This window comes from Ranitomeya imitator, chromosome 8 (assembly GCF_032444005.1).
Source record: "Ranitomeya imitator isolate aRanImi1 chromosome 8, aRanImi1.pri, whole genome shotgun sequence".
In the NCBI taxonomy this organism is placed as follows: Eukaryota; Metazoa; Chordata; class Amphibia; order Anura; family Dendrobatidae; genus Ranitomeya; species Ranitomeya imitator.
In genome coordinates, this window is record NC_091289.1 from 106959929 (window position 1) to 106972218 (window position 12290).

General features: G+C 40.9%; 1 protein-coding gene across 2 annotated transcripts in view; it reads right to left on the reverse strand.

Annotated features, from left to right (window-relative positions):
- Positions 1-6863: 6863 nt before the first annotated feature.
- The window catches only part of LOC138647907 (protein kinase C delta type-like), a 66530-nt gene continuing 61103 nt past the window's right edge, over positions 6864-12290 (reverse strand). For both annotated transcript variants that reach the window (XM_069737259.1, XM_069737260.1), the window contains one exon: positions 6864-8633. In XM_069737259.1, coding sequence (XP_069593360.1) covers positions 8568-8633 — 66 coding nt within the window. In that variant the 3' untranslated portion in view covers positions 6864-8567. The remainder of the gene's footprint in view (positions 8634-12290) is intronic.

A 12290-nucleotide genomic window follows, 5' to 3' on the forward strand; every position in this document is an offset into this window, starting at 1 on the left:
AGGCTGTGTCTTTATTTAATCCTTTCACAACTACAGGATTAGTGATTGATAGGTGTCTTATTGACATCTCTCCATTACTAAGGCGGCTTGATGTCACCTTACAATACAAAGGTGACATCAACACCCCAACTATTACCCCATATTCCACTGCTACAGGGCAGTGGGAAGAGAGAGGCTAAGTGCCAGAATTGGCGCATCTTGGGGTTGCACCATTTCTGGGGCGGCTCTGAGCTGGTGTTTGTAGCTGAGGAGGAACCAATAACCATGGTCCCTTCCTAGGCTATTAATATCAGCCCGCAGCTGTCTGCATAGCCTTTTCTGGCTATTATAGGGGGACCCACATCATTTTTTTGGGCAGCCCCCTATTTTAATAGCCAGTAAATGCTAAATACACAGGTGCAGGCTGAGATTCATAGCCTGGGAAGATCCATGGGTATTAACCCCTTCCTAAGCTATAAACATCGGCCCCCAATTGCTGGCTTTCCCTCTCTGGCACAGAAAATTGCGCGGGAGCCCATGCCATTTTGTTCCCGAAAAGATTCTTGTATTAAATACATACAAGTTCCATAATTTGCACACACACTATACTAATTCTATTGGTCACTGACATCTATATCTCAAACTATTCTTCATGTATTTACTGTGTGTAAACCATGTCTCCTACTTGTCGGCTCCTGCAGTGATTTTAGAGAAGCCAACAAATGAATTAACGGCTATTCTTCTATGTATCTATGTGTGTCACTGACATATATATTACACCTATTCTATGTGTGTATATGTATTCTATCTATTCTATTCTAACATGTCACTGTGATTTTACTGTACACCGCACATAAATTGCCGGCTTTTCAAAGAACACCGGTGCGTATTTTTCGCAAGTCACACTGATGGTCCGCATGGTGTGCGATTTTTTTTTCTAGTACCCATAGATTTACTTTGGCGATTTCACTAGCACGTATAATACGGCCGAGAAAAAAAAAACGGTGATGGGAGCTGCCTCATAGATTAACAGTGGTCCGACTGCTATGCTATTTTGTTCTCGCATAGCACTCGTCTGTATTCCTCTCTAGTGTGACTCCAGCCTAAGAAAGGCTGTATGACGCTTTATAAAAGATTCCTGCCTAATTTGAAAATTATTTGTTTATGAGTCTATTTCTAGCTGGACTCATAAAATGATCTTTTAAGTGTGAGAATTAGACAGCCATTTTGACACTGATTTTCATGGTAAGTACACCAGTTTCATCAGATTTGAGAGACATAATAATGTTGCCAGTTCAGCTTTCTACTATTATAACTTTACCTTGTGGCGTCCCGTTCCCACCATCTTTATCCTGCCACTGTACCTCCTTGTTCTGTACGGCCAACGACAACTCCTTTTCCATCTCTATCCTCCGAATACATCTCTTGCTGCACTAATATATTCTATCCCATTACATCCCCTTGCTCCAAGTCACCTTTCCATATGTGATGGGCTGGAGACCCCTGAGATGGTGCTCGGTGTGGAGCTCCTGTGGGGTAAGTACAGTGACTATGGAATATGGCGTCCTCTACATGATCTGTGACCTGCAGGGACATTAGTGGAGGAGACTACACTTGGGTTACAGTTGCTGATGGCGTCGGCCCTATCCCATGTACTACATGTGATGGATGATGTGGGGCATAATGGGGCAGTGACATCAGTCTGGGAAAGCCATATGACAGATGCCATAACATCACTGTCATGAGGGGAAAGAATCGGCAGCGAGATCACGTGACCCAACTCCACACAAAGTAGCGGATTAACTCTTAATTCCCCGCCATTTGTCACAATCACTATAGCCGTCCAACATTATATTAAAAGAATATAAATAAGACGCAGACACAATGAATGGGGTTTATTAATTCTTATTGTTATCTATTATATAATTTAATGTAATCATCCAGCGCCATTTATAGGATTTACTGCATAAAGAGTATGTGACCCAGAGGAAGGCGAAACAACCCCATGTGTGGGGAAAAATTCCTTCCTGACCCCATGTTCTGGCGATCGGCTAATCCCTTGGTCACTGCAGTGTCAGCGCTGGATGGGCCCCGCCACCCCTGTACATGGGGTATTATATACTTATCTAATACTTATATTTCTACCTTATCTTTATCTCTAGACTATAGAAAGCTTATGTATAACCAAGGGGGCACTTACACTGGGCGATTATCTATACTTAGCATTTTTTATTTTAAATATACCTATCCTATCTTACCTATATTTATCTATACTAATCCTTACTTATCTATACTTATCTTTTTTTTTAATTTTAAATATACAGTACCTATCAATTCTTAGCTATATTTATCTATACTTATCCTTACTTATCTATACTTATCTTTTTTCTTTTTTTTCATTGAAGATTAAACATACCTATCCTTTCTTACCTACATTTACCTATACTTAAACATTCTTAGAAATACTTACCTAGAATTATTCTTTTAACCTATACTTATCCTAAATTATCTATACTTATCTTTTTCTTTTTTTTTAATTTTAAATATACGGTACCAATCCTTTCTTACCTACATTTATCTATACTTATCCCTACTTATCTATACTTATCTTTTAAAAAATTTTTTTAAATATATGGTACCTATCATTTCTTCCTACATTTATCTATACTTATCCCTACTTATCTATACCTATCTTATTTTTTTTTTTAAATATATGGTACCTATCATTTCTTAGCTATATTTATCTATACGTATCCTTATTTATCTATACTTATCTTTTTTTTCTTTTTTTCATTGAAGATTAAACATACCTATCTTTTCTTACCTACATTTACCTATACTTATACATTCTTAGCAATACTTACCTAGAATTATTCTTTTTACCTATACTTATCCTTATCTTTTTTTTTTATTGAAGATTAAATATACCTATCCTTTCTTACCTCTAATTACCTATACTTATCACTTATAGTTATCTATTTGGAGGTCCCTGATGGTGTTGGACATCCGATGTTCTGGTCTTCTCGGCATGGTCTTCTGGAAGCTCAGGTACGCAGCTTGCTCTGATATTATTGAGCTGGTGTATTGTTGAGGGTTTTCAGTTGAAAAATGGAAACCCCCCGCAGAGCTTAAAAGCACGGGACCTGGGATTAGGCTTATTTGGCTATGGAAAAAAATGCAGAAAAAAGTCATGGTGAACTTAGTGACTAATCAAACAGTTTTGACTTTAAGTATTGAAAATAATAGTTCAATAATGAAAGGAACCTGTCACCAGGTTAGTACCATATGAGGTAAGGCCAGTACCTTTCAGCCCTGATATACAGCATTCTAATATGCTGTATATATGCCCCCAACCCAACCTGCAAGACCTTTTATAATATTCACCTACGGGAGGTCAGGTCCAATGGGCATCGCTGTCTTGGTCCGATGGCTCCCTTCTTCTTGCAATGCCGTCCTCTTTCTTGCTTCGTGTGGATGATGCGTCCTTCGTCATCCACACAGTGTCCCCGGTATCCCACTCCTGCGCAGGCGTACTTCTCTCAGCCCTGTGAAGGGCCGATCAATGTCCTGCAGTGCGCATGCACCAGGAAAGTTCAAAGAGCTCTGCCGCATGCGCACTGCAGGACTTTACTCTGCCCCTTGGTCATAAGTACGTTTGCTTAGGAGCACAATTCCGGGGACATTGTGTGGATGATGTAGGACACGTCATCCACAGGAAGCAAGAAGGGGAACGGCATCGCTAGAAGAAGGGAGGCACTGGACCTACACCAGCGATGCCCATCGAACCCGAGCGCCCTGTAGGTGAGTATGTAAAAGGTCTTTTTCTTGTCTTGCATGTTGGAATGGGGGCAGATATACAGCACATTAGAATGATGTATATCAGGGCTGAAAGGTCTCATATGGGACAAACCTGGTGACTGGTTCCCTTTAAAGGAAAGTTTTCAAATGTGAATATAATATCTTAGAGACAAAACCAGCACCACGAGCATTGCAGATGACGTCTGGTCACTTCAATGAGCTGCAGCGCCACTAATCATCTCTATGGCCGGTCAGATTTCTGTCTCATCATACATAGGATGCATAATTATGTGCAGGTAACAGGCAATAGCCCAAGTATGGTAAGAACGAGAAGTGTTTATATCAGTACAATCTGTACTTATCACTTCAGCTGTGAACGCTTTCACCAGTTTACAGACTCTTTCCGAATTGAAAAAAAACCAGGAAGATCAAAAGGAGGAGTCACCGTGCCGCAGGTTACTTATTGCAGGAAAGAAATGTCAGGACAAAGGTCTCTATAAAGTAAAAACACCTTTATTATCTAAAGGTACAGTAAGTGGTGTCACAGAAGGCGCTCACAAACAACATAAGGAAAATATTATATAAAAAGTAATAATCAAACATCATGGAAACGCAGCAGCAGTTGGTATATAGGAAAGAGACTGTCCTGATACTTATTTCCTGCAATAAGTGACCTGCGTCTCGGTGCCTCCTCCTTTTGGTCTTCCTTGTTTTCCGAGTGGTTTTTCCATTCTTTGTCCTCACCAGTATACACTGGTATTTTTTTACTCTAATATATTTCGTTCTTCCTGGTGTTTCTCGTTCTCTTGTACCTATAGGTCTTTCTGAAATGGCCTAGCTCCATCCCTTCTGTTTTTTGACAAAAATGTGTTCCTATTTTTTGTTTTATTTTTCATCTAGTCTAAATTAGCAGTGGAGACTATTAAAAGGAGAAATGTTATTTAAAAATGTAAATTAATCTTCTTTAGAATCACTTCCAGGTCTGCAGAAAAATATAAAAATCTTATGAACTGCTCATGTAAATTTTTTTATCTACAGCATTACAGAATGCTGTAGATAAGCCCCTGATGCCGGTGGCCTTAGCTCATATACGATTTTTGGGGTGACAGATTCCCTTTAAATGGCTTGTACCTAACAGAACTTATAACTAGTTAATTATTTGCCTGTAACCCTCAAAAGGGCCTGAAAGAAGAACAATCCTGTAGACTAGACATACACTGCTAAGGGATTACATTGTCCAATAACGCCAGCCAAATTATTTTCCAACCCTGGCACTAAACATAATGTATCACAGAACCAAAAGCGTAGACGATAGTGGGAGAGAATCTTATTCCGATCCATGGGAGAATTCTGCCCATTACTTACTACAGGGATGTACAGTGGGGCCATTTTAAGGGCTTCCACAGAGACCCAATCAATTCCCTGGAAGAAGAGGTGTTCCCGGATGTCACCATGGACTCCTAATCACTGGACAGGATCTTCCTGGAGGAGCTGAAAAGGAGAAATGTATTTAGGATTTAGTAAGTGAACCCTGCGATCTGACCAGTAAAGATTATACACAGTGATCACTTCTTTCTGATTGTTGCTCTCCATGACGCGTTGTCTGCTGTGATGGTATATGATAGCGATATTTAGTGATGAGGGGGTGCAAGCAATGGATTTCTACTTCTCTTATCCATAATTGGACATTGTAAATGTTGTTTACGGAGTTGAGGATTGGGAGAAGATGTCTGTGTCAGGCTGTGTTCAGTACAATTACAGCCTCCGGGTCAGGGACTACTAACATTGTATGACCCCAATATTTTACTGTACACCGCACATAAATTGCCGGCTTTTCAAAGAACACCGGTGCGTATTTTTCGCAAGTCACACTGATGGTCCGCATGGTGTGTGATTTTTTTTTCTAGTACCCATAGATTTACTTTGGCGATTTCACTAGCACGTATAATACGGCCGAGAAAAAAAAACGGTGACGGGAGCTGCCTCATAGATTAACAGTGGTCCGACTGCTATGCTATTTTGTTCTCGCATAGCACTCGTCTGTATTCCTCTCTAGTGTGACTCCAGCCTAAGAAAGGCTGTATGACGCTTTATAAAAGATTCCTGCCTAATTTGAAAATTATTTGTTTATGAGTCTATTTCTAGCTGGACTCATAAAATGATTCTTTTGTGAGAATTAGACAGCCATTTTGACACTGATTTTCATGGTAAGTACACCAGTATCATCAGATTTGAGAGACATAATTAATGGGTTTTGCAGTGTGTAATGTGATGCTAACAGATCCACTATTAAGGTGTATTCCCATCTCAGACATTTGTGTCCATAGAATAAGCCATAACTGTATGACGAATGCCGTTCTCACATTTATACTCCACACCTTTCTTCAGAATGGCTGTTCCCTATTCTGCTTTTACATCTTTTTCCATAACTCCCATGGAAATCAATGAAGAGGACCACAAATATTCACGGCCATCTCTCTATACATTGAAATTGGCGTGCACGTATCGGACAGTGATGACTTATCCTGTGGATGGGCAAAATGGGTTTTTTTTCTGAGTCGAAAAATTCTTAACCTGAAAAGCTTTTGTGTTGAACATTATTTCAGTGCATTTTCTCTTGCTTTGATGTTCTTTCTGGCCCCATTATCGGGGACACATGCCGCTCTTTGGCTCTCAGGCTTGTGGCCATGTTGCCAGTTCAGCTTTCTACTATTATAACTTTACCTTGTGGCGTCCTGTTCCCACCATCTTTATCCTGCCACTGTACCTCCTTGTTCTGTACGGCCAACGACACCTCCTTTTCCATCTCTATCCTCCGAATACATCTCTTGCTGCACTAATATATTCTATCCCATTACATCCCCTTGCTCCAAGTCACCTTTCCATATGTGATGGGCTGGAGACCCCTGAGATGGTGCTCGGTGTGGAGCGCCTGTGGGGTAAGTACAGTGACTATGGAATATGGCGTCCTCTACATGATCTGTGACCTGCAGGGACATTAGTGGAGGAGACTACACTTGGGTTACAGTTGCTGATGGCGTCGGCCCTATCCCATGTACTACATGTGATGGATGATGTGGGGCATATTGGGGCAGTGACCTCAGTCTGGGAAAGCCATATGACAGATGCCATAACATCACTGTCATGAGGGGAAAGAATCGGCAGCGAGATCACATGACCCAACTCCACACAAAGTATCGGAGTAACTCTTAATTCCCCGCCATTTGTCACAATCACTATAGCCATCCAACATTATATTAAAAGAATATAAATAAGACGCAGACACAATGAATGGGGTTTATTAATTTTTATTGTTATCTATTATATTATTTCGTTTAATTTAATGTAATCATCCAGCGCCATTTATAGGATTTACTGCATAAAGAGTATGTGACCCAGAGGAAGGCGAAACAACCCCATGTGTGGGGAAAAATTCCTTCCTGACCCCATGTTCTGGCGATCGGCTAATCCCTTGGTCACTGCAGTGTCAGCGCTGGATGGGCCCCGCCACCCCTGTACATGGGGTATTATATACTTATCTAATACTTATATTTCTACCTTATCTTTATCTCTAGACTATAGAAAGCTTATGTATAACTAAGGGGGCACTTACACTGGGCGATTATCTATACTTAGCTTTTTTTTAATTTTCAGGGTATGTGCACGTCAGGATTTCTTGCAGAAATTTTCCTGACAAAAACCGGACATTTCTGCCAGAAATCCACATGCGTTTTGACGCGTTTTTGATGCGTTTTTGGTGCGTTTTTTGTGCGTTTTTTCCCAAATGCATAGAATTGCGGGAAAAATGCAGAAAATCTGCAAAAATAATGAACATGCTCTTTTTTTACCGCGATGCGTTTTTTTCGCGGAAAAAAACGCATCCATGTGCACAAAACATGCAGAATGCATTCTAAATGATAGAATGCATAATGTATGCGTTTTTAAAGAGTTTTTATAGCGTTTTTAGCGCGAAAAAAACGCGAAAAAACCTGAACGTGTGCACATGGCCTAATTATACCTATCCTATCTTACCTATATTTATCTATACTAATCCTTACTTATCTATACTTATCTTTTTTTTTAATTTTAAATATACGGTATCTATCAATTCTTAGCTATATTTATCTATACGTATCCTTACTTATCTATGCTTATCTTTTTTCTTTTTTTCATTGAAGATTAAACATACCTATCCTTTCTTACCTACATTTACCCATACTTATGCATTCTTAGCAATACTTACCTAGAATTATTCTTTTTATCTATACTTATCCTAAATTATCTATACTTATCTTTTTCTTTTTTTTTATTTTAAATATACGGTAACTATCCTTTCTTACCTATATTTATCTATACTAATCCTTACTTATCTATACCTATCTTTTTTCTTTTTAATTTTAAATATATGGTACCTATCATTTCTTAGCTATATTTATCTATACGTATCCTTACTTATCTATACTTATCTTTTTTTTTTTTTTATTGAAGATTAAACATACCTATCCTTTCTTACCTACATTTACCTATACTTATACATTCTTAGCAATACTTACCTAGAATTATTCTTTTTACCTATACTTATCCTTATTTTTTTATTTTTTTTATTGAAGATTAACTGTACCTATCCTTTCTTACCTCTAATTACCTATACTTATCACTTATAGTTATCTATTTGGAGGTCCCTGATGGTGTTGGACATCCGATGTTCTGGTCTTCTCGGCATGGTCTTCTGGAAGCTCAGGTACGCAGCTTGCTCTGATATTATTGATCTGGTGTATTGTTGAGGGTTTTCAGTTGAAAAATGGAAACCCTCCGAACAGCTTAAAAGCACGGAACCCTGGATTAGGCTTAGTTGGCTATGGAAAAAAATGCAGAAAAAAGTCATGGTGAACTTAGTGACTAATCAAACAGTTTTGACTTTAAGTATTGAAAATAATAGTTCAATAATGAAAGGAACCTGTCACCAGGTTAGTACCATATGAGGTAAGGCCAGTACCTTTCAGCCCTGATATACAGCATTCTAATATGCTGTATATATGCCCCCAACCCAACCTGCAAGACAAGCAAGACCTTTTATAATATTCACCTACGGGAGGTCAGGTCCGATGGGCATCGCTGTTTTGGTCCGATGGCTCCCTTCTTCTTGCAATGCCGTCCTCTTTCTTGCTTCGTGTGGATGATGCGTCCTTCGTCATCCACACAGTGTCCCCGGTATCCCACTCCTGCGCAGGCGTACTTCTCAGCCCTTTGAAGGGCCGATCAATGTCCTGCAGTGCACATGCACCAGGAAAGTTCAAAGAGCTCCGCCGCATGCGCACTGCAGGACTTTACTCTGCCCCTTGGTCATAAGTACGTTTGCTCAGGAGCACAATTCCGGGGACATTGTGTGGATGATGTAGGACACGTCATCCACATGAAGCAAGGGGAACGGCATCGCTAGAAGAAGGGAGGCACCGGACCTACACCAGCGATGCCCATCGAACCCGAGCGCCCTGTAGGTGAGTATGTAAAAGGTCTTTTTCTTGTCTTGCATGTTGGAATGGGGGCAGATATACAGCACATTAGAATGATGTATATCAGGGCTGAAAGGTCTCATATGGGACAAACCTGGTGACAGGTTCCCTTTAAAGGAAAGTTTTCAAATGTGAATATAATATCTTAGAGACAAAACCAGCACCACGAGCAATGCAGCTGACGTCTGGTAACTTCAATGAGCTGCAGCGCCACTAATCATCTCTATGGCCGGTCAGATTTCTGTCTCATCATACGTAGGATGCATAATTATGTGCAGGTAACAGGCAATAGCCCAAGTATGGTAAGAGCGAGAAGTGTTTATATCAGTACAATCTGTACTTATCACTTCAGCTGTGAACGCTTTCACCAGTTTACCGACTCTTTCTGAATTAAAAAAAAAACCAGGAAGACCAAAAGGAGGAGTCACCGAGCCGCAGGTTACTTATTGCAGGAAAGAAATGTCAGGACAAAGGTCTCTATAAAGTAAAAACACCTTTATTATCTAAAGGTACGGTAAGTGGTGTCACAGAAGGCGCTCACAAACAACATAAGGAAAATATTATATAAAAAGTAATAATCAAACATCATGGAAACGCAGCAGCAGTTGGTATATAGGAAAGAGACTGTCCTGATACTTATTTCCTGCAATAAGTGACCTGCGTCTCGGTGCCTCCTCTGTTGTGAGTTCTGTTTTTGGGCTCCCTCTGGTGGTTACTGATGGTACTGGGTGACTTGTCTTTCCTGGGTTTCTGGGTTCCACCTGTTCCATCAGCATATGGGAGTTTCCTATTTAACCTGGCTTTGCTGGCATTTCCTCGCCGGTTATCAATGTATCCAGTGTGTCTTGTTACCTCTGCTCCCTGCTCCTAGAACCTTCTGGACAAGCTAAGTTTGGATTTTCCTGTTTTGTGTTTTGCTTAATTTGGTTTTTAGTCCAGCCTGCAGATATGTGATTCTCTGCTGCTGGTTGCTCTAGTGGGCTGAAATTGCTTTTCATGTACCATGAGTTGGCACATGAGTTCAAGTAATTTCAGGATGGTTTTTTGAAGGGTTTTTCGCTGACCGCGCAGTTCACTTTTGTATCCTCTGCTATCTAGCTTTAGCGGGCCTCATTTTGCTGAAACTGTTTTCATACTACGTATGTGCTTTCCTCTCATTTCACCGTCATTATATGTGGGGGGCTGCTATTTGCTGTGGGGTATTTCTCTGGAGGCAAGAGAGGTCTGTGTTTCTTCTGATAGGGGAAGTTAGATCTTCGGCTGGAGCGAGACGTCTAGGATCATCGTAGGCACGTTCCCCGGCTACTTTTATTTGTGTGTTAGGTTCAGGGTCGCGGTCAGCTCAGGTTCCATCGCCCTAGAGCTTGTTTGTATCTGTGCTTGTCCTTTTTGTGATCCCCTGCCATTGGGATCATGACAGTATAACCGGCCCACAAAGTGTTAATTGTATTGGCTGAAGTAGGAGGATAAGTAGTCTGAGGAAGTTTTTTTTTTTTTTTTCCCCTCAGAGTTTGCTGCCTAGCCTTATTGCAGCCTGGCTACTTCCTCCTCCTCTTAATCTTTGAATGGCTCTGATCTCAGCTGTTTATCATGGACGTCCAGAGTTTGGCTTCCAGCCTGAATAAACTTGCCACTAAGGTTCAAAATATACAGGATTTTGTTGTACATGCTCCTATGTCTGAACCTAGAATTCCTGTCCCAGAGTTTTTTTCTGGAGATAGATCTCGTTTTCTGAATTTTAGGAACAATTGCAAGTTGTTTCTTTCTTTGAAATCTCGCTCCTCTGGAGACCCTGCTCAGCAAGTCAAGATAATTATATCTTTCCTGCGGGGTGACCCTCAGGATTGGGCATTTGCATTGGCACCAGGGGACCCTGCGTTGCTTAATGCAGATGCGTTTTTTCTGGCATTGGGTTTGCTCTATGAGGAACCTAACCAAGAGATTCAGGCTGAAAAAGCTTTGTTGGCCCTCTCTCAGGGGCAAGATGAAGCAGAAATTTATTGTCAAAAATTTCGGAAGTGGTCGGTACTTACTCAGTGGAATGAGTGCGCTCTGGCTGCAAAGTTTAGAGATGGCCTTTCTGAGGCCATTAAAGATGTTATGGTGGGGTTCCCTGCGCCTGCTGGTCTGAATGAGTCTATGACTATGGCTGTTCAGATTGATCGGCGTTTACGGGAGCGCAAACCTGTGCATCATTTGGCGGTGTCGTCTGAACCGTCACCTGAGATAATGCAATGTGATAGAATTCAGTCCAGAAGTGAACGGCAAAAGTATAGGCGGAAAAAAGGGTTGTGCTTTTATTGTGGTGATTCAGCTCATGTTATATCAGCATGCTCTAAACGCACAAAAAAGGTTGATAAGTCTGTTGCCATTAGTACTTTACAGTCTAAGTTCATTCTGTCTGTGACTCTGATTTGTTCATTATCATCCATTTCCGTCGATGCCTATGTGGATTCAGGCGCTGCCCTGAGTCTTATGGATTGGTCATTTGCCAATCGCTGTGGGTTTAGTCTGGAGCCTCTGGAAGTCCCTATTCCTTTGAAGGGAATTGACTCTACACCTTTGGCTATGAATAAACCTCAGTACTGGACACAAGTGACCATGCGTATGACTCCCGTTCATCAGGAGGTGATTCGCTTCCTGGTACTGTATAATTTGCATGATGTTCTAGTACTTGGTCTACCATGGTTACAAACTCATAATCCAGTCCTTGACTGGAAATCAGTGTCTGTGTTAAGCTGGGGTTGTCAGGGGGTTCATGATGATGCACCTCCGATTTCTATCGCTTCATCTACTCCTTCTGAGATTCCTGTGTTTTTGTCTGACTATCGGGATGTTTTTGAGGAGCCTAAGCTCAGTTCGCTTCCTCCTCACAGGGATTGCGATTGTGCTATAAATTTAATTCCGGGCAGTAAATTTCCTAAAGGTCGTTTGTTCAATCTGTCAGTGCCAGAGCATACTGCTATGCGGGATTATGTTAAGGAGTCCTTGGAAAAGGGA